The 23,022-nt window shown below is 39.9% G+C and overlaps 2 protein-coding genes and 1 long non-coding RNA gene across 16 annotated transcripts in view; 2 read left to right on the top strand and 1 right to left on the bottom strand.

Annotated features, from left to right (window-relative positions):
- Nucleotides 1-5,253, top strand: part of COL4A3 (collagen type IV alpha 3 chain) — a 149,664-nt gene extending 144,411 nt beyond the window's left edge. Inside the window, exons 49-52 of the mRNA XM_010375623.2 lie at nucleotides 1,200-1,377; nucleotides 1,526-1,640; nucleotides 3,093-3,265; nucleotides 4,123-5,253. Of these exons, the coding sequence (XP_010373925.2) occupies nucleotides 1,200-1,377; nucleotides 1,526-1,640; nucleotides 3,093-3,265; nucleotides 4,123-4,207 (551 nt within the window). The 3' untranslated portion in view covers nucleotides 4,208-5,253. The remainder of the gene's footprint in view (nucleotides 1-1,199; nucleotides 1,378-1,525; nucleotides 1,641-3,092; nucleotides 3,266-4,122) is intronic.
- The window catches only part of LOC115893191, an 88,647-nt gene extending 70,960 nt beyond the window's left edge, over nucleotides 1-17,687 (bottom strand). Inside the window, exon 1 of the long non-coding RNA XR_004053136.1 lies at nucleotides 17,658-17,687. This is a non-coding gene — a long non-coding RNA (uncharacterized LOC115893191). The remainder of the gene's footprint in view (nucleotides 1-17,657) is intronic.
- MFF (mitochondrial fission factor) overlaps nucleotides 17,641-23,022 on the top strand; it is a 32,839-nt gene continuing 27,457 nt past the window's right edge. For 8 of the 14 annotated variants that reach the window (XM_010375622.2, XM_010375621.2, XM_010375618.2 and 5 more), the window contains exons 1-2: nucleotides 17,641-17,917; nucleotides 21,223-21,334. The gene's annotated coding sequence lies outside the window, so the exon portion shown is untranslated. The remainder of the gene's footprint in view (nucleotides 17,918-21,222; nucleotides 21,335-23,022) is intronic. The other 6 variants (XM_030916231.1, XM_030916230.1, XM_030916228.1 and 3 more) reach the window with 2 other exon arrangements.

The following is a 23,022-nucleotide window of genomic DNA, read 5'->3' as shown; positions in this document are numbered from 1 at the left end:
CAACCTTGAGTATCTCCTGGCACATTTTAAAGAGAACAAATAAAACAACACTGGGCTAATTTTCATTCTGGAATGTAAAATGCTGGAAGGAGCCTAGCTCAGGAATGCCAGCCTAGCTCCTCCCATTCAGTGCAAACAATTTGCCCCTAAAACCCCCTAAACCACCTGTCTGCGTTTCTCTTTTTGGTGTTTTTCTTTTTCTCTTTTTTTTTTTTTAGACAGGGTCTCACTGTCATCACCCAGGCTGGAGTGCAGTGGTGCAACACGGCTCACTGCAGCCTCAACATCCCAGGCTCAAGCAATTCTCCCACCTCAGACTCCTGAATGGCTGGGATTACAGGCACATGCCACTATATCCAGCTAATTTTTTTGATTTTCAGTAGAGACGAGGTCTGGCTATATTGTCAAGGTTTGTCTCAAACTCTTGAGCTCAAGCAATCCTCCCTCCTCAGCCTCCCAAAGTGCTGGGATTACAGGTGTGAGCCACCATGCCCAGCCCACCCGTTTGCTTTTTAATTTCACAAATAATAAGTTTTTCTAAACCTTTATCTGGATAATTAGCTATTATGTACATATGAATAAGTGGGAATACTTTGAAGCAAAAACACTATCCCAGCTGACCTATGCTAGCCCCCATGTTCTAGATCGATTAGAAAGAGCCACAGGGGGCCGGGCACGGTGGCTCAAGCCTGTAATCCCAGCACTTTGGGAGGCCGAGACGGGCGGATCACAAGGTCAGGAGTTCGAGACCATCCTGGTTTAGCAGAAACTCTGTCTCTACTAAAAAAATACAAAAAAACTAGCCGGGCGAGGTGGTGGGTGCCTGTAGTCCTAGCTACTCGGGAGGCTGAGGCAGGAGAATGTCATAAACCCGGGAGGCAGAGCTTGCAGTGAGCCGAGATCCGGCCACTGCACTCCAGCCTCGGTGATAGAGTGAGACTCCATCTCAAAAAAAAAAGAAAGAAAGAAAGAGCCGCAGAAAGTATTAAAGGTGGGAGAAAGAAGATTTGTTTGCCTATTGGATCTTTGATTTCTATCAGTATGAAAACTTTTCAATACTACACTTTGCAGATAACTCTTTTGTGTTGTCTTTGTCCAGCTGTTGCTACAGGTTACGTTTTAATTAGCTTCTCTCTAGCAGCGATGCCGAAAATAACTTTAACTTACTGAAAGTGATACTCAGTCTGATATTTCATTAGGAACTCTGGGCAGCTGCCTGCAGCGATTTACCACAATGCCGTTCTTATTCTGCAATGTCAATGATGTATGTAATTTCGCATCTCGAAATGATTATTCATACTGGCTGTCAACACCAGCTCTGATGCCAATGAACATGGCTCCCATTACTGGCAGGGCCCTTGAGCCTTATATAAGCAGGTAAAAATCCAATCCCCTAGTTTTACAATGGGACCAAGTGAATCACTTCCCTTGTAATGGATCACTTCCCTTGTAATGGAATGTAAGGCAGCACATCACAGTGCGGAAAGTGGCAATGCTGCCACAGTGTTTTTGTTTCATGTTACAGATGCACTGTTTGTGAAGGTCCTGCGATCGTCATAGCCGTTCACAGCCAAACCACTGACATTCCTCCATGTCCTCATGGCTGGATTTCTCTCTGGAAAGGATTTTCATTCATCATGGTGAGGAGAAAAGGAACAGGAGTTTTATAGTAAAGACTACCCGTAGAATGTTACATTGTGCTGGGTAAAATGTGGTTCCCAGGGTCGATGCTGTCTGATGTCAGTGGGTGCAACATGCCATAGACATTTCCTTGAAAATCTATAAATACACTTTTTTTTTTTTACTTCTGGTAAATAATGGAGTATTAAAAAAAGACTTCTCAGAAGGAGATTACCTACAAATTCTATTATGAAATTTAGGTGAATAGTAGCTGCCATTTATTGATAACGGAATCCCTCTTTTTTTTATTATTTTTATCTTTTGAGACAGAGTCTCACTCTGTCACCCAGGCTGGAGTGCAGTGGAGTGATTTTGGCTCACTGTAACCTCTGCCTCCCAGGTTCAAGTGATTCTCCTGCCTCGGCCTGCTGAGTAGCTGAGATTACAGGTGTGTGCCACCACGCCCAGCTAATCTTTGTATTTTTGGTTGTTTGTTTTGTTTTTTTAGTAGAGACAGGGTTTCACCATATTGCCCAGGCTGGTCTCAAACTCCTGACCTCCAGTGATCTACCCAACTCAGCCTCCCAAAGTGGTGGGATTACAGGCATGAGTCACTGCACCCAGCCTGGAATGCCTATTTTTAATAAGATAACTGCTTTATATACATTCTCTGTAATTTTTATGAAAACTCTGATAGGTAATTTCTATCATCTACAGTTTTACAAACAAGAATGAAGTACTTTCCCCAAGGTCTTACAACTATTTAGTGGAAAAGCTAGGATCTGAACCCAGGTCTGTCTGCTCCAAAATCTGTGCCCCTTTCACATTCATACAGAGATAAAAGCAAAGAAAGTCTTTTAAAGAAAAAGCTGTCAGATGTCAATGCTAGTGAAGAAGTCTCTGGAATGGCCATGTGTGACTGTGATGACTGTCATAGCTGCACACAGGTGGTTCTTTCTTTTTTCTTTTTCTTTTTTTCTTGAGACAGAATCTCCCTCTGTTGCCCAGGCTGGAGTGCAGTGGTGCAATCTTGGCTCACTGCAATCTCCACCTCCTGGCTCACTGCAATCTCTGCCTCCAGGGTTCAAGCAATTCTCTTGCCTCAGCCTCCTGAGTAGCTTGGACTACAGGCACACGCCACCATGCCAGCTAATTTTTGTATTTTTAGTACAGACATAGTTTCACTATGTTAGCCAGGCTGGCCTCAAACTCCTGACCTCAAGTGATCTGCCCACCTAGGCCTCCCAAAGAGCGAGCTGGGATTACAGGCATGAGAGCTGGGATTCCAGGCATGAGTCACTGCACCTGGCCACATAGGTGGTTATTTCTAATCTGTAGCATCACTTATGATCATTCCTCCCCCTTCTTTACTCACAGTTGCCCATTCATTCAAAAAAAAAAAAAAAGTAGAGATTTGAAAATTTGAATCCCAGTGGACAGAGTGTTTACTCAGATTTTTTAAACTGTGGTAGTTCACAAGTGCAGGTTCTGAGGGCACCGGGCAAGCACTGGCCTCCCCCGGCTCCTGCCTGGAAGAATTCCGAGCCAGCCCATTTCTAGAATGTCATGGAAGAGGAACGTGCAACTACTATTCAAATTCCTACAGTTTCTGGCTGGCTTCATTAAACCCAGAAAGAATGTTCAGGTAACTATTCACCATCAAGCTGAATCTGATGACTCAATTGCAGAACTGTCGAAAGTTGCCTGTGTTCTCGGGTCAAGGAGTGGCCATGATTTTGTACTACTGTGCCAATAAAGACAAAATCAGTGTTTTGTCATTACTAAACACATTTAACATTTGTATATATATTTATAGTAAATTACTTGATGCAATCACACTAAATGATCTCTCTTCTGAATTTACTATATTGAAAGACTTGCGAATAATGTGGATTATTTAAAGGGTGGGAGTAGTTTGTATTACAAAAAAGATGATCTGTAAGTTTTCATCAAGGCTTATGTTTCTTTAATGCTGTTGAAATATGACTAAAATTATAAAATGCCACCATATATGCCTCTTCAGAAATATACTTCTTCCATAACGATAAATAGTCCTATAATACATTTCTTTCTTTCTTTTTTTTTTTTTGAGACAGTCTTGCTCTGTTGCCCAGGCTGGAGTGCAGTGGCACAATCTGACGATCTGGGCTCACTGGAACCTCCACTTCCCAGGTTTAAGTGATTCTCCTGCCTCAGCCTCCTGAGTAGCTGGGATTATAGAAGGCATCTGCCATGATACCTGTCTAATTTTTGTTGTTTTTAGTAGAGATGGGGTTTCACCATGTTGGCCAGGCTGGTCTCAAACTCCTGACCTCAAGTGATCCTCCCACCTCAGCCTCCCAAAGTGCTAGGATTACAGGCGTGAGCCACCACGCCGACCCTGTAATAAATTTCAAAATAGCGACAATATTCATTAATAAAACTCAAACTCAGCAAAAATTCCCTTTTATGCATAAATCAATGAGTTTTTTTTTTTTTTTTTTTGGTTTGTTTTTATTTCAGAAAGCCTATTCCATCAACTGTGAAAGCTGGAGAATTAGAAAAAATAATAAGTCGCTGTCAGGTGTGCATGAAGAAACGACACTAAAGCTAAAAAAGACAGCAGAACTGCTACTTTCATCCTAAAGAACAAAGTAATGACAGAGCATGCTTTTATTTAGGTATTTTTCTTTAACCAGACAATATTGCTCCATGGTGACTCAGTACAAAGTTTCAATTTGTTTCCCCACAGAACAAAGCAGTTCTTTCAAGTCAGTTCTGTGATCTGGGTCTCTAATCTGTGCTATTTCAAAGTTCCCTGTGGCAAAGCAGCAACTATTCACAAAATAACACCAAAAATCTATTCCACTTACATCCAAGGCACTGTCAGTATGGTGATTGTATGAAGTTTGAACGCTACAAGTTATGAAATATTTGGCCCACTGTATTCCCACCTTTGTCCTCCTCCTGTCTTTAAGACTCAGGGAGGCTAAATCAGTGTTTGATTGCCCCACCACCCCTTCATGAAACTTCAGACCCTGGGTATGGGAAGAGAAGGGGGCATATGGTATCTTGGAGCATTGTGTATAGAACTGGACTTTCAGACCTGCTGAGGACCATAAGGCCTGATGGAACACAGAACTGAACTGAGGTTCATGGATTTTCTAGGAATGTTTCAAACATGCCCACTGCTAAGCGCAAAAGGGGGATTCCCTGATGGAACCATAATACCGTTGGAAATACTGTATGGTTTTGTTTTGTTGATTTTTAAAGATTTTTTTGTTTATTAAATTCATTTCACTGTAGCTCTAAAATCTGCTTGTATTCAAAGCATATACAATTTTCCCCCTTAGTGAATGTTTTAAAAGGATATTGTTATACACATACTATGAAATATGTATAACTTTAACTTCTCTTTTACCAGCATACCCACACAAATAACAAGAATACTACTTATGAAATGTGTACTTTATCCTCATCCCATAAATGTTGGTGCATATCTTATGTAAAGGAGCAGTTCAATAATCCACGAACGAACTTAAGCCATTTGTTGGTTTATCAGACTCAGAATCTATTTTTTCATTGCTCTGAATATGTCATCACTCTAGGTTTTACAGATTTATTCCTTTGTTACTTCTCTAATTCTTCCTTTGTTTAAAAAAAAGCAACACTTTTTATGTTATATATTCTTACAAACCATATTGAAAGAGTCCATTGTTTAAAAATCTTAATGTATCAAATGTATAATTTGGCTGCTGTATGTCTTAAAACCCACTTTTCAAGGTGTTGATACATTCCCAAGGTTACTTAATTCAACTTAACAATCATGTTATTCAGCACCAAGCATGTCCCAGATACTATACTAACCTACAGAGATGCTAAGAGAAAAAAAGAGACTTGTTTCTGACCTAATATCCCAGAAAAAGTAACTCATTGCTCTGTTAAGAATCTCACATATACAAGTAGCTTCCCTCCCCTCTCGTTTTTTCTTCCTTTTCACTGCTGTTATACTTCATTATGATAATTCAGCAGGCCCAAGTAAAGGTTAAAAATAAGGTCTATGCCTAGGGAAACCGAGGGCTTCTAGTTTCTCTTAGAAAAGCCAAGAGAAGACAAGGTCTGAATAATAGCAGAAAAACCAAGATCTAGAAAACATTAAACTAGTGTTATACTTGATGATAACACTATTTGATGAGTCTTAAGAGTCCAGACACCAAGAGACAAAGCTTTGAAGATGCTTCTTGATCTACCTAGGTGGAGTTGGTGGTGCTGATATTTAAATTCAGGCTACTGCTTCAATCTCAATTGCTTTGTAAGTGAAAAATGTGACCCAGAGGACAGCACAGACTATGGCCATGGCTCACATGGTTTTCATCCTTCACTGCTCATGTGTTTGCTGTCAAGCCATTTTTACATCTCAGCTAAGATGTGCAGCATTTCACTTATTTAGATTCACTTAACGAATAAATTTTTCTGCTTTAAAAACGTCCCATTATCCCAAGTGTACTATAGCGGCATATAGAGCTAGCTAATCTCTACAAACCCACCATAGGCCAGTAGTTCTCAAAGGGCGGTCCCTGGAAGAGCAGCATCAGCATCATCTGGGAACTTGTCACAGATGCAGATTCTAGGGACCACTCCAGACCCACAGGAATCAGAAACTCTTGGGGGAGGGCCCAAAATATCTATGTTTTACCAAGCCCATCACATGATTCTGATGTACTCTAAAGACTGAGAAAACCTTGTTTTTCAAGGTTTTCAAGTATTTCTAGAAATATTGTTCTAGACAAATACCCAAGCAACAATTCTACAGGCAGTTACCCAGTACGGCTGGCTACAGCTGCTCCATCCATGTCTCTATTTAAAGTTCAAACTCACAGGTGACTCTAAGGTCATCTACTTTTACTCATAAGTAAAAGCCCTAGACTGGTGCTAATGTCAAACCACTGGCCTCCACTCAGGCCTCCATCTTCTCATGCCCTCTTATCAGTATTTAACTTCTGAGGAAGACAAGTGATGCTAAGACCTGAAATTCCAATGAAGCCATATGAACAGCTGTTCAGTCGTACTTCTAAGACTTTACTTAGAAGTACTTCGGCACTAAGTTATAGCTCATGTGCATTATTTTCCAGATAACTTAGCTTATGAGTAGCTTATACAATTATGAAGATTTAATATTACAGATAAAATGTAAACTGTTTCTTTAAAATTGGGGCTTCAACTTTGGAATTTCACAGTGTGCTAAAATAACAGATTTCTCAGAAGTCTTTCAGCAAGATAAATGTTATTAAGTAACTTATTTATGAAAGTATTAAAATAATGCTTACATTTGAATTTGATGGCTAACTTACAAAGATTTTCATGTATCAAATGTAACTTACTGCTACTAAACTTAATTTAATATTTACTCTATAACCAAATGAAATATATTTAAAATATATTGAATATTTTATATTGTTATATCCTGACAAGATTATAATATTTTAATGTACTAATATTTCTGTAATTATATCTAAAATATTATTTTATTGTATTGCCTAAGAATAAACATTTTTTAAATTGAAGCTGGTCCTTTTTTTACAAAATGGAAATAAATTTTTTTTGGATTGTAAGAATAACAGATGTTCACTGTAAAAAGAATAGACAATACAGAAGTTATGAAGAAGAATACAAAAATGGCCATGATCTATCAGGGGAAACCCACCCCCGATATTCAACGTGGGTCCTCTTCTATTTTCCCTAAGTGTCAGCTGGTCTGAGAAAAAAAGGGAAAGAGTACAAAAGAGAGAAATTTTAAAGCTGGGTGTCCAGAGGAGACATCACATGTCGGCGGGTTCCATGATGCCCCCCGAGCCATAAAACCAGCAAGTTTTTATTAGCAATTTTCAAAGGGTAGGGAGTGCACGAATAGGGTGTGGGTCACAGAGATTACATGCTTCAAGGGCGACAAAAGATCACAACGCAGGAGGTCAGGGCGAGATCACAAGGTCAGGGCGAAACTAGAATCACTAATGAACTTCCATGTCCCACTGTGCACGCATTGTCATTGATAAACAAGGTTCAAGAGCAGAGAACCGGTCTGACTAGAATTTATTAGGTGGGAATTTCCTCGTCCTAATAAGCTTGGGAGTGCTACGGGAGACTGGGGCTTATTTCATCCCTTATCTACAACCATAAAGGACAGACATTCCCAAAGCGGCCATTTCAGAGGCCTCCCCTTAGGAACGCATTCTCTTTCTCAGGGACGTTCCTTGCTGAGAAAAAGAATTCAGCAATATTTCTCCTATTTGCTTTTGAAAGAAGAGAAATATGGCTCTGTTCCACCCGGCCCACAGGCAGCCAGACTTTAAGGTTATCTCCCTTGTTCCCTGATCATTGCTGTAATCCTATTCTTTTTAAAAGGTGCCCAGATTTCATATTGTTTAAACAATTTGTGCAGTTAATGCAATCATCACAAGGTCCTGAGGTGACATTCATCCTCAGCTTACGAAGATGACAGGATTAAGAGATTAAAGCAAAGACAGGCATAGGAAATCACAAGAGTATTGATTGGCGAAGTGAGAAGTGTCCATGAAATCTTCACAATTTAGAGTTCAGAGATTGCAGTAAAGACAGGTGTAAGAAATTATAAAAGTATTAATTTGGGGAACTAATAAATGTTCATGAATTCTTCACAACTTATGTTCTCCTGCCATGGCTTTAGTCAGTCCCTCCATTCAGGGTCCCTGACTTCCCACAACAATGATCTAATCCTCACTCCCATCCAAGATAAGTGATAAATCTATTTTTAAACAGAAATGAGATAAAAGCATGCTATTTTTTTTTTTTTTTGAGACGGAGTCTTGCTCTGTCGCCCAGGCTGGAGAGCAGTGGTGTAATCTCAGCTCACTGCAAGCTCCGCCTCCTGGGTTCACGCTATTCTCCTGCCTCAGCCTCCCGAGTAGCTGGGACTACTCGGGCGTAGTAGGCGCCCACCACTATGCCTGGCTAACTTTTTTTATTTTTAGTAGAGATGGGGTTTCACTGTGTTGGCCAGGCTGGTCTCGAACTCATGACCTCAAGTGATCCACCCACCTAGACCTCCCAAAGTGCTGGGATTACAGCCACAAGCCACCATGCCCATATTATGCATAATATTTTGATATTATGCCTATATTAATATGCCTATATTTTGCATATTAAAAACCTTTTTTTTCACCAGCTCTCTACATTTGAAATTTTATGAACTGTTTTCCTTGAATAAGGAGTATTTGTATTATAAATGGGAAACAAGTATCAAAATATATGACCCATGATTTCTGTAATCTATATGCTTTTCTTAAAATACCTCAATAGAAAAATGAGCAAAGATGTAATTAGGCCCTTCAGAGGAAAACAGGCAATCATCAAAATACTTCTTTAATTTAAAAAAAAAAAACACTAATTAAAAGTGACAAATATTTTGCCTCACTGCAATGAGATAGGCAAAGATGTAAAACATGGCTTCAGCCAGTCCCTCCATTCGGGGTTGCTGACTTCCCGATCTCCTGACCTCGTGATCCACCCGCCTCGGCCTCCCAAAGTGCTGATTACAGGCGTGAGCCACAGTGCCCGGCCTTTTTTGTCACCAGGTTTTTAAAAACTTAATACATAGTGGGCACATTTTCATATCAACAGACAAGAACTAATCATCACTTGCACCACAGTTCATTGTATGGGTTTATAACCTAAGACAATCAATCCCCAATTGACAGACATTTAATTTAGGTATATTATAGACATATTGTACCTATGTCACCACAAGTTTGTCCAATTATTTCTTCAAGATAAATCTCCAGAAGGAACACCGTAGAGTCAAAGGTCTCACACAATCTTAGGCTTTTGAAATATATACAAAAATGCTCTCCAGAAAGGCTGCTAGAATTTTCAGCTGCATCAACCATATAATGAAAACACTCATTTCCCTATTAATTTACCAATATTGAATATTGCTGTTCTTTTACATCTTTGCCTATCTCATTGCAGTGAGGCAGAATATTTGTCACTTTTAATTAGTGTTTTTTTTTTTAAATTAAAGAAGTATTTTGATGACTGCCTGTTTTCCTGTGAAGGGCCTAATCACATCTTTGCTCATTTTTCTATTGAGGTATTTAAGGAGTCTTTACAAATCAGTAAGAAAAGCATACAGATTACAGAAATCATGGGTCATATATTTTGATACTTGTTTCCCATTTATAGTACAAATACTCCTTATTCAAGGAAAACAATTCATAAAATTTCAAATGTAGAGAGCTGGTGGAAAAAAAAAGGTTTTTAATATGCAAAATATAGGCTGGGCATGGTGGCTCATAGCTGTAATCCCAGCACTTTGGGAGGCCTAGGTGGATCACTTGAGGTCATGAGTTCGAGACCAGCCTGGCCAACATGGTGAAACCCCATCTCTACTAAAATTACAAAAATTAGCTGGGCGTGGTGGCAGATACTGTAATCCCAGCTACTTGGGAGGCTGAGGCAGAGGAATCGCTTGAACCTGGGAGGCAAAGGTTGCAGTGAGCCGAGGTTGCGCCACTGCACTCCAGCCTGGATTTTAAGACAGAGAGAGACTCTGTCTTAAAATACATATACATGCAAAATATGAAATATCATAGAGAACTTTCAGGCTGCAATAAATGGCAATAATGATATAATCAAGGGAAGAAATGGAATGAACAGTGATCCTGGGTCATAATTCTAAGAAGATCAAGAAAATTGTTGCTCACATAAATACTTCAGAAACACCGTCACCTATTGTCATAGGTGGGCCAAAAAAATCTAATTTGAAAACACTTCGAGTAAAAAAGTACTAATCCATTTCAATGAACTTACTTTTACTTCGAGTAAGTCAAAAAGGAATGCTGTGTTTAAGCACATTCTCTATTTATAAGCTCGTTTGGAAAGAAAAATTTTGATTATGCCCTAATGGATTCTTAGTAATCTATTGGCAGGAGACTGACGAAAAAGTGATTGCCTCCTTCAATTGGTGCCATTGGCATCTAACTCATCTCACCCTAATCCCAGTTCTACCTATTAGAAATTAACAGATAAGCAAACACAGAGGAAAATGTAAATTGGTTTTTAATAACCAGGCTAAACTTAAATATTTAGATAAATATGATCCTTCCTAGGATTTTGCAGGCTCCATGTTTTTTCTAAAAATGCTGACTGCTCAAAACCTTTTTAGAATGATTGCTTTGGAATTGTAGTATCTTCAATTCCAATTTTTGAGCCAAACAAGGAGCTGGGTCTCATTATTTTATATCCAAGACCTACAACATGCTTAATACGTTTGGCTCCACAGCATACACTTAGATGAGTGAGACACAGACCTTGGTCTCGAGCGTAGAGTTTACAATCTGGTAGGGGAAAATAAGACAAATACATGGATAACTTTAATACTAGACAGAACACGATTAAGTGCTCTAAGGGACAACAAATACTGGTTCAAAAGTTGGAGGCCTCAGGAAAGAATTCATAAAAAGAGGGGATATTTTCAGTGGTCCTTTAAGGGCAGTTAGGATTTCAAGACGCAGAAGATGGTCAGAAGCACGGTGGCATTCCATGTGGCAGAAATAGCACGAATGAAGCTAAGTAGTTAGGAAGAGATGAGGCAATCTCAGGGAACAATTAATGGTCAAGAATATATAATATATATTTATATACATACACAGCGGTAAATAAAGCGGCACGGCAGGAGGTTAAGACCATGTTGGGCAGGGTTTAGAATACCAGGTTGAACTTGTACTTCATGGATTGCTACTAGAGATTCAGTGAAGATTTTGAGCCAAAGAGTGGAATTACCATATAAACAATAACCTGGGAGATCCAATATTTAATACATGGTACTTGCTAGGCTATTTCATAGTTTCAAATGTTTTTTAAAAATTACTGGATTGCTGTGATGAACTTTTGAATTGGAAGATAGCTATAAATCATTAATTTCCTTTGAAACTGGGGCTTCATATTTGAGATGCCACAATTTGGAAACATAGGTCCTACGTAGACCCAATGTCTAACAAGAATTGGAGAAAGAAAAATATTGGGTATGAGGAGGCCAGTTAAAAGGATAACAGCCCAGATGATGGGTGATCATCTAGGATTAGGAACAGAACAGATAAAGCAGAAAGTTAGCATTGAAAAGGGAGAATCTAAAGGATGAAGGATACTAGGGAAAATAAACCATTTTACCAAAAAGACATATGTTCATCACGGCACTATTCACAATGGCAAAGACAGGGAATCAACCAAGGTGCCTATCCACGGTGGATTAAAGAAATTTCGTGGTACATACACACCATGGAATACTACACAACCATAAAAAAGGAAGAAATGATGTCCTTTGCATCAACATGGATGCAGGTGGACCATTATCCTAAGTGAATTAACACAGATGCAGAAAACCAAACACCACATGTTCTCACTTAGAAGTGGGAGCTAAGCATTGGGTACACATGGACATAAAGATGGCAACAATAGACATTAGGAACTACTAGACGTGGGCGAGAGGGATGGGGGCAAGGGATGAGAAATGACCTAGTGGGTACTATGCTCACTATCTGAGTGACAAGAACGTTCATATCCTAAACCTCAGCATCACACAATATACCCATATAACAAACCTGCACATTTACCCCTTGAATCTAAAATAGAAGTTGAATTAAAAAAAAAAAAAAAAAAAAAAAAAAGGATGGTGTGGCCAGGCGTGGTGGCTCATGCCTGTGATCCCAGCACTTTGGGAGGCCGATGCGGGTGGATCACCTGAGGTCAGGAGTCTGAGACCAGCCTGGCCAACATGGTGAAACCCCGTCTCTACTAAAAATATACACACACACAAAATTAGCTGGGTGTGGTGGTGGGTGTCTGTAATCCCAGCTACTCAGGAGGCTGAGGCAGGAGAATTGCTTGAACCCAGAGGCAGAGGTTGCAGTGAGCCAAGATCCCTCTGTTGCACTCCAGCCTGGGCAACAAAAGTGAAACTCTGTTTCCAAAAAAAAAAAAAAAAAAAAAAAAGGCATATTTGGAAAGAAAGATAGGTAGATCTATGAGAAAAGATTTATTGTGAAAACTGGCTCATGCAATTCTGGAGGCTGAAAAATCCCACAATATGCTATTCACAAGCTGGAGAACCAGGAAAACTGGTAGCATGGCTGAGTTCAAGTTTGAAGGCCTGAGAATGTGGGCACCACTTGTGCAAGTTCTGGAGTTCAAAGACTGGAGAATCTGTAGATCTCATGTTCAAGGGCAAGAGAAGTGTCCCAGCTCCAGAAGAGAGAGGGCAAATTTGTCTTGCCTCTGCCTTTTTGTTCTATATGGGCCCTCAGCTGATTGAATGGTGCCTACCCACATTGGTAAGAGCAGATCTTCCTTACTGAATCCCCTCACTAAAATGTCAATCTCTTCCAGCAACACTCTCACAGACATACCCAGAAATAAAGCTTTACCAGCTATCTGGGTATCCTTTAATACAGTCAAGTTGACACCTAAAATTAACCATCACATGGGACTTGGGTGACAGTGAAAGATAACTTCAGTACTTTGAACCCTGATGATTGGAAAAATAACCTGGCCATTAACTGAAAAAAAAAAAAAAAAAAAAAGGAATTCAGAAGATGGTATCTACAGTGAGAAGAATGGAAAAAATTTGAGTTGGAAACCCTGCTGGGATCAAAGCTCCAATGGCACACTTAAGTAGAATTGGCTAGAACCAGTACAACAGGGAAAGACTAGATGGATGAGATAACTTATATACCACCCTTTCCCACAAAACATTTGAGGAAACCATGGTTGCAAAAATAGTCAATGATGGATTAAAACATTAGACAACAATGTCCACATTAATGGTGAAAAAAAGGAATACATATTTTATATATATAAAAATATACTAATATATATGCTAAATATAAATAAATGTTACATAAAATGAGGGAGTAGAGTTCCTATATAAGGAAGAGTAAAAGCCTTTTCTCTGAGAATCGTCTATTAGACAGTGTTAGGTACTTTGAGCACAATACTGTCTCATTTATTTTAACAGAAACCAAATGATGCAAGGAGATAAAGGACAATGAGGTTTATGGGAGAAGACATCGGGTTTGGTAATTGGATCACAATCTTCATTTGAAAGTTATTTCAAAATGTTTTTCTTTGAGGGGAGTACAGGATTAAAAGCCAAATTGTAAGTAATTAAGAAGTGGAAAGGTTAGTGGAAGCAGGAGGAACATCATTTCTAGTTTTTAAAGGTTATGATTTCATAGGTTGGTGCAAAAGTAATTGTGGTTTTTGCCACTGATAGTAATGGCAAACTGCAATTACCTTTGCACTGTTGATGAAAAAAGTCAAACTCTGTAAAATACTTTTAGAGATTTATTCTGAGCCAAATATGAGTGACCATGGCCCATGACACAGCCTTCAGGAGGTCCTGAGAACATGTGCCCAAGGTAGTCAGGGTGCAGTTTGGCTTTACATATTTTAGGGAGGCATGAGACATCAATCAAATACATTTAAGAAATATATTGCTTTGGTTCAGAAAGGCGGGACAACTCAAAGCGGGGGCTTCCAGGCTATAGGCAAATTTAAACATTTTCTGGTTGACAGTTGGTTGAGTTTATCTGAAGACCTGGGATCCACAGAAAGGAAATGTTCAGGTTAAGAAAAAGGACTGTGGAGACCCAGTTTTATTGTTCAGAGGAAGCTCTCAGCAGACTTTAGAGAGAGAGTAGGTTGTAAAATATTTCTTATCAGAACTAAAAGGGTACCTGGCTCTTAGCTGATTATCTCCTAGATCTGGAAAGGAAGGAAGGAAAACAACGGGGAAAGGGGATTCTCTACAGAATGTGGATTTTTCCCACAAGAGACTTTGCAGGACAATTTCAAGGTATGGCAAGGAAATATATTTTGGGGTAAAATATTTTGATTTTCTTCCTTGTCATGCCAGAGTCAGATTGGAAAGTAAGTCATGATAGACAAGGTTAAATAAAACCCATCTGATGTGAATTTATGGTTTGGAGGGCATGACCCCCCAATGGCCCTTGGATAGGAATTTGGGCAAGATAAAAAAATCGGAGCTTACTCCTCAGAACCAACCTAATACGTGATCTCCCAACTTGATCTCTATCTTCCCACAAAAGATTGACTCAGAATGACTGATTATTCCTAAAATCAATCTATTCTTAAAGGCTTATTTGTCTCTGTAGGGTAGTTGTAAGAGTTAAAGAAAGAAGAGAGAAACACAAAAAGTGGCTCAACAGTCAAAGATAGGTTTATTTTGGAGAATAAACCTGAGTGGGGCTTCTGGCCGATTTCAGTCAGGAACATTCTCTCTTACAGACTAAGAGTATTCAAGGGTTTAGAGTGAGAGAGCTTATCATAGGCTTGGATTGTTTCCGCGTGGAGTTTATTACAGGGTTGGAATGTCTCTGGTCGGAGGGGAAGGGTTACCTTGGGGCTGACATTGCTTCGGTCAGAGGGAAGGTTATCTTCCGGCGGGCATGTGTCTGGTGGGAGAGGGGTTTATCTTAGGGTTGGAATGTTTCTGGTTGGATGTGTCCTTTGTGGTTTATGGTCATGCTGACATTAGCCATTAGGCTGATACCCTTTGGGTTGGATTTAGGTGGTTTTTGATCAAGCGACACTTTAAAACGGCAGTGCTTCTGCTCTGTCAATAGTAGGATATGTCAACCCAAAATATGGCACTTTGGCATAAAGATTATTTTCAAGTCAAAGGTACTTGAAAAAAAAAAAAAGCAAATGCAAAAAGAGCATTGTGGCTTTCCTTTTTCCTTCCTGAAAGCAGGAGATAAAAATTCTGCATGAAAGGGGCCCTGCCTGTACAAAGAAGGAGATGTTCTCAACACCAGAGACAGGGAGTCAAAGCTGAGCTGTATCTGCACAAACTTACAGATTTTTATTTTCACTTTGTTACAACAACCTTTATCTTCTTAGTCACTTCTGTATTAACTGCACCAACCCAAATTTGCTTGTTTTCTCACATTTTCACAATTTACTATTCTTTTTAGCTTTCCCTAGAAAAACAGAGACCCAAAATGCACTTAGGGTCCAACTGTTAATTTGGGTCTCCATTTTTCTAGGGAAGGCTCCAATGTCAATGTAAAAATTACTAAATAAAAGTTGTATGCTTTTGTCCTGTTGTTTTATGTCTCTATTTTACGTCAGTGGAGACTAAGCTCTGATTTTTTTTCTTTTTTTTATCTTGCTCAAATTCCTGTCTAAGGGGTCTAGGAAGTCATGCCCTACAATCCATAAATTCTCATCAGATGGCTTTTATTTAACCCTATATATTGTGACTTACTTTCCAATCTGACACTGGCATAACGAGACAAGAAACAAAATCAAAACATTTTATCCCAAAACATTTTTGATTTGCTCCAAACGACCACCAGAGTAAATGCCAGAGAATAGGCAAGCAGGCAAAGTAAAAGAAAACTTTATTTACAAGCCAATGTGAAGGAGGGGCGAGGTTCCTTGGTCCGCACACGAGCAGGAGCCAAGCAAGTTCGCACCTCGGCCGGCCCGCCAGGAGCGGCTTTTATGTCCTGGGCCCAGGAGTGGGAGGGCAGTGGGCGGGACATAGGCGGGTTGGGGGCGGGCAATAGGCGTGGCTAGGCGGTTCCGGTTTTTCTCCGTCGGAGGTCAGGTTGCGCCTGGGCAGTGGACCCCTGTCTTTCCCAGGCTGGGGAAAGTTAACAATGAAGAACCCGGAAATGCGCCATTTTAGTCCCTTTGTTCTTTTTGTTCCCTCCCTTCCTCCGTCCAGACAATTTTGTTTTTTAGTTTTTGACATATCTTGAAATGGCTCTGCAAAGCTGTCCTTTGTTGGGGGAAAATCTGCATCTACATAGAATTTCTATTAACATAGCTAGATCATTTTCTTCCAGGTCCTCCCAATCCTAAAGAGATTATGTAAGAGTCTAGCACCTTCTAAAGATCTGAATAGGAAAATTTGTCATCCATTGTCTCTAAGGGCAGCCACTATAAGACTTCAAAAGTACCTTGGTCTCCACAATCTTTTATTTTAACCTCAACATTTCCTTTCTATGGATCCCAGGTCTTCAAATGCCAACCAGAAAATGTTTAAATTTACCTACAGCCTGGAAGCCCCTGCTTTGAGTTGTCCTGACTTTCTGAACCAAACCAATGTATTTCTTAAATTTATTTGATGGATGTCTCATGCCTCCCTAAAATATATAAAACCAAGCTGTTCCCCAACCACCTTGGGCATATGTTCTCAGGACCTCCTGAGGTCTCTGTCACGGGCCATGGTCACGCACATTTGGCTCAGAATATTTTCAAATAATCTCTTCAAATATTTTACAGAGTTTGACTCTTTTCCTCATCAGTTTAATTCTTAGGCCCAGTCAAGACCCCAAGAGGGAAGAGGAAATATTTCACTTTCCCTACACCAGTGTTAAGTAGCCCAAGAACGCAAATCAGAGGGCTTCCCAAATCATTCTGAAGAACGGTAACATCTCTAAAGTATCAATTAGATCGCAGAGGAGTACATAAGTCATGTGCACACCTTTAGGTGTTTGTGAAACCTAAGGCATATAAAATATTCCATTATTTGGCTTCAGTGCGTTCCCATGCTGACAAGCACGGTACCACTCTTCCCTGCTCTAAGCAAGGGCTTCCTGGGGGGAAAGTCTGTGGTTGGGTGTTCAGAAGCAGAGAGCGCTCTCCCAAAGCTAAACGACGCTGCCAACTACTGTGAAACCTAACTTCCCCTCTCCCGGAATTCTCATGGAAGACCAGGTCTGATCATCTGAGGGCTTAAGAAGTATCAAATTCGAATGCATGGGATCACCCCCGCAGCTGATTTACATATGAGAATTCCTAAGCCTCACAGCACAGAAATTTTGATGCTGATGGTCCTGAAATAGTTATTTTAATTGGCTACCGAAGGTTTACCTTGCAAACACCAGGTTCTTAAAGATTACAAAATCTAATAAAGCCGAAGTGTGAATTAAACTTAACCGCAAGAGGCGTAACCGGCTGTCAGCCCACAACAAAGATGTCTGCGCATCGCTTACCGTGGACCCGTTCCAGTGCGTGGGCCGCCCGTCCGCCCTTTTCCGCGTCACATGACCACGAACACTCTTCCGCTACGGCTCCCTGAAGGGGCCAGCCTTGGCCTTTCGCGCTTCGGCCCTGGCCCTTTGCGGGCCGCTCCGCCGGTGCTGTTCCCGGGCGCCTCTGTGCTCTCGGCCAACCGCCTCTGAGAGCGCCCACTCGAGCGCCCCGGGAGCCGGAGGGCGGCGGTCCTCGCCGGGACCCTCCTGTGGGCCCAGGGGTGAGTGCTGACCTCTTCGCGACCCCCCGCCCGAGCTGGCTGCCAGGCCTAGCGCCGCCGCCGAGACCCTCCGGCCAACAGAGGGATCAGCGGTGGCCCGGCCCCCCCGGTAGTGTCTCCCTGACCCGAGTCCCGTCCCCGGGCCTCTTGCCTTCAACCTTGGTCTTTCCTCCTCCCCGGGACCTTGAGTCCCCGAGGAGAGCGAGGGAGAGAAGCGCCTTCTGCAGGTGTTTTTGGGCGAACCTCTTCACCCTGTGTGGTTCGGCGTCTCCTTTTGTGGATTAATCGGACTTTTCCGACTAGAAAATAGGGGTTTGGGAAGCAGCGGGAGTCCCGTGAGCGTGAACGCCGGGCTTTGTAAATCTTCACTCATCCTTCCCTGCCAAGTCCCTGACACCTTACAGGATGACCTTAAATCTGCCCTATTTAAAAGGAGGTTTTTGTGTTGTTTTGTGGCAAGTACATGTTGGAAAAGAAGGGCCTTGTTGGAAGCCCAGGTTGTGGCATCGCGCGTGGCTGTGGGCCACCCTGCCCGGCTCTGAGCATCCTTGCTCGCAGATGTGGCTGCAGGCGGTTGCTCTCGGGTTTCCTGCCTGGAGCTGGGAAGCCGGAGGAAAGCTGCGGTTCCTGTTCCGCCAGGCTTCTGACCTTCCTCTGCAGGACGTGTGCTATTATTATTATTATTATCATCGTAAAAGAACACCCCTGTCTACCTCCCACAGAGTTAGAAGCAAAGGGCATTCTCGAGGGAAGAGCACCTTTTCAAAAGTGACATGTTTTCATTGGAGAAGATTAAAGGGGAAAAAAAAAATGCTTTCTGGCCCTTCTGCCCAAATACAGAACCATTTGTATTCAGGCCTCTCATCCACCGAGAGACTTAGAATGATCACTAATGTTTTCTCTCCCTGCGTGAAAAACATTTTTTCTGCCTCAATTCCGTTGGCTAATGAGATTCCCAAAAGAAAAACCCTTAGGAAAATTAGGACGATTTAGTTATACTTAGTAGTCTTCCCATGCAATTAAATTGCTTGGGGGACCTGCTATCTTTTGGTTTCAAAGGCTTGTATATTGGTTTTGCTGTTCTTTCCGAAAGGAAATTGTGTTCTCTCCCTTCCTGTCTGATAGAGCTGCCTCCTTTCAGAATTACAAAGTTTAGTCCTCGCTCTCCTCTCTTCTGGTGTTGAAACTTTTCTGTGGATTCATAACCTTATTTTAAAGTTCATTAATATATAGTTTTCAAAGTTTGCAGTGACTTTTTAAATGTAGTTTCTTTGAAAGAGAACTGAAACACGGTGTGCAGAGTGGCCCATCTATGTGAACTAGGGCCACACAGTAGGTGGTGAAGAACTGGAGGGGTTTTTTTGTTTTTGTTTTTGTTTGTTTGTGTGTTTGTCTTTGAGAAGTATATAAACATTTGCAACCACAGTCAGTTTGCCTCAAGTTGTTTCATTTACTTCCTAGGCTTTCTGGGTTCCAGTGTTCTAATACAGAAAATGAGAAAGTTGGGCTAGAATCACTGTGTCCCAAAATTGGTACACTTTCCACTAGTGACATGTGTCTTGACTCTAGGTGGTATGTAGATGAGGATTTTTTTGTAACAGGATGTCTTTGCAATCTGTATTTATATGTGTACAGCCATGGTTTAAGGTAGTGATACAAAATTTTCTTTTACAATACTTTTTTGATTTTAAAAAGTCGAGTTAAAAAATTAACTGTAACAAAAAGTTAATGTACTCTGTGAATATGGGAAAAAGAAAAAAAACATGAAATTTGTCTAGTTAGTTATTGGTGTTTGGGAACCACTGGGCTTAGAAAGTAGAAATCTGTGAAATCATCTGTGATTCTAAGAGAGATTTTGCCTTCTTTGTTATGTTATATAACAGAATCACGTACAGGTTGCCTACTGGATTCTAAGTTACAAAACTTCTGGAATTAACATATCAACACCAAATGATGAGAAGTTTATTTATTGCCAAAAGATATTATCAGAAATGCCACAGTCTAACAAGGGAGAAAAAAATAGATTTTGATTGGTTTTTAAGCAGAAAACCCAATAATTAGGATAGTACAGTGTTAAATTTTAGTAAAAAAGTTCCAGTTACTTTTTACATTTAAGTAGTTCAGCTACAGGAGAATTTGGCTTTTTCCAGAAGTTGGCATTTCAGTATCCACCTTTTTTTTCTAAGTCAATAGTTTTTCACAAACTTGGAGATTGTCGTAAGAAAAGATGCTGGTACAGAACGAAATATACTAGTGAGACCTATGAGACGTACTACTAGAAAGTTCCTAAGACTGAAATGCAATGAATGGACTGCAGAGAAAGCACATTTCAAGGAGATACTGAGGTTCTAGCTACTTGCTTCTCGTTTATTATTATAAAACTTCAGTTTATAATGACCAAAGGCTATAATCTTTTTGAGGTAGCTCTTTTCAGTGTTAGTTCTGAATATGAGCTTTTGCTATGCTTGAGATACACACAAGTATTAGAAGAGCATCTCATCTAGAATGATGCACAAAAATTGATTATAAAGGTTGCCTGTGGGAACCTGGGTGGTTAAAGATAGGATTGGAAGTGGGACACTTCCTTTTCTCTGTATAGCTTGTGTACTTTGTACCGAGTACATGAGTTACTGGTTCAAAATTTTAACATTGTAAGTGAATGAAAATTTAAACGGGTCGGGCACGGTGGCTCACACCTGTAATCCCAGCACTTTGGGAGACCAAGACGGGAGGATTTCTTGAGCCTAGAAGTTTGAGATCAGCCTGAGCAACATAGTAAGACTGTGCCTCTATAAAAAATACAAAAATTGCCTGGGTGTGGTGGCATACGCCTCTAGTCCCAGCTATTCAGGAGGGTGAGGTAGGAAGATCACGTGAGCCCCTGAGATCAAGGCTTCAGTGAGCAGTGATTGCTCCATTGCAATCTAGCCTGGGTGACAAAAAAAAATTTACAATGCATTTGTTCCTCTTTAACATATATGTGTACCTATATGCATATATACACATAAGTATTAGCTTCATTTAAACTTACATATTTTTCATCTGCCGCATTTCTAAACACAAATCAGAAATAATGCCAGAGCTAGTCTTTTATGTTGCGTTAACTAATGAATAGTCATAGGACCCCATCTGTGGAACTAAGATTGGTGGTAAGCTTCATTTTTTTCTTTCTTTCTTCTCTTACTGGTCTCTTGATGTCAGGTTGTACATCTCTGTGACTGTTACCATTTGGAGAATTTCCAATAATGAATCCCTAGTAGTGGTATCATCTAGTTTCTCAATTAGCCCCTGTTTTTCTTCCCCAGGGACAAAAGTGGCTCTCAATCCAGCACACGCACATTGAAGCAAGTTAAAGGATTTAATATGAAGCACAGAAGCAGATAGTGCCAAATAGCAAGCAGTAGTTGGTACACATTTGTGAGTAAAATTTGTCCCTTTTGGCTTACTTTCTCAGTCTTTAAATCGTCTGCATGCCAAATCCTTAAAGATCTATGTCCCCAGAGATTTTTTGTTAAAGAATAAAAGATGTGAGTTAGCAGTCATAGTTAAACCAGTTGCTGGGGCTGAGTGTCCTGAGAACCTGTAAGAACTCTCCTAGGCATCTCAGTGAGGCGGGGGCTTAGGGTGGGGCTACATCTCCAGCATGGAGTTTAGGAAGTACCTTAGCCATGGTAAAGTCGTGTATACTGTGTTTAACTTTTTATGCCCTTTATTTATATATAATGTCTTTGTGAAAAATTGAGTGTAATTTCCATTTGAAGTTTACACTAAATTTTGAAGTTTATTTCTATTTAAAGAAACCATTAGACGTCACATTTGTAGACTACCTCAGTTACATTTACTTTTTACCCTTTGTATTCCCTTCATGATTTCTTCATTTGAGCTTAGTCTTAAAAAAGGATTTTTCCCCTTTGGCGTATGATGATTAGAGGAGTTTTATGGCAGTATTTTTTTTTTTTTCTACTCTGACTTCACATTTGTATATATATTTGATATACTTTCTCTGTATCCTGTTTGCAGAATCATAAGACAGTGACTGTGCTTAAAACTGTCTTATGATTTTTGAGGTATAGAAAAACTCTTCTTAGGATAGATTTGAAAATTGGTTTCTCAAATCAAGCCCTAAGCCATGTTCAAATCCAAAAGTCATTTTAAGTAGATATTTACTTTTTTCATAGTTTTCCTACAAAATGAATTGTTGAAATACTGATTTTTATTCTTTCTTTTTTACAGCTGGAAAAACAGTGTCCGTGTTATGTACACCTCCAAAAAAAGTTTAGATGTGTAGGGGAATTGTTGTGTAAACTGAACTACAGGGTAGCAGTATTTTAATAGCTATTATAGACGTGTATATACGGTATTAAAATGATTAAAAGAACAAGCAGTGACACACCGCTAGGAAGGTCAGTGAAATTTTATTCAGTTGAGCTGGTATTACAGGTTTGAGAGACAATGGCTTCAAAGCTTACTGCTGTAGGCTAACCATGCTCTTTTACATATTTATCAGCGTTTGTATTGGCGGAAACGTTCTTTCTACTGCATTAAAAAAAATACACATGTAAATATATTAAATACAAATTAATAGTGTAAAACTTTCAATTCCTCCAAAAATGAATACAAACATGAGGATTTATTATTACAAATTCTAAATTTGGTATTCATTGCATCTCAGTCATTAAGAGAAGTTTTAATTTGTACGATGTGATTTTCAGGGAGTTGCATATTCTTTTTTAGTAAATTCAGAGTTAATTTTATGCATCTATCATTTAAAGGTTTTGAATAACTGATGCATTTGTCATTTAAAGGTTTTATGTTTTCATGCATGACAGTAATTTTTAATTTTATATTTTTAAACTCCAAGCAGCTTTCCCTCAAATTGATGAGTAAATTTAAGTTTAAATTTTATTGCAGGCATTTTTTTAGTTACAAGCATCATGCGTATTTATTTATGCAGAGAGAGTGTGTGTATGTATCTGTATGTACACATTTGTGTTGTAATTCTATAATAATTTTAAAAATTTACTCCTAAGCAATATCAAGGTACAATTTCAGCTGATAAGTAAGAAGGCATTTTGTTGAGGAAATCATTTTCTTTCATCCTTTAT

The sequence above is a fragment of the Rhinopithecus roxellana genome, chromosome 14 (assembly GCF_007565055.1).
Source record: "Rhinopithecus roxellana isolate Shanxi Qingling chromosome 14, ASM756505v1, whole genome shotgun sequence".
Taxonomy (NCBI): domain Eukaryota; kingdom Metazoa; phylum Chordata; class Mammalia; order Primates; family Cercopithecidae; genus Rhinopithecus; species Rhinopithecus roxellana.
Note: the sequence above shows the minus strand (reverse complement) of the source record. Positions and strands in the feature narration are given on the sequence as shown.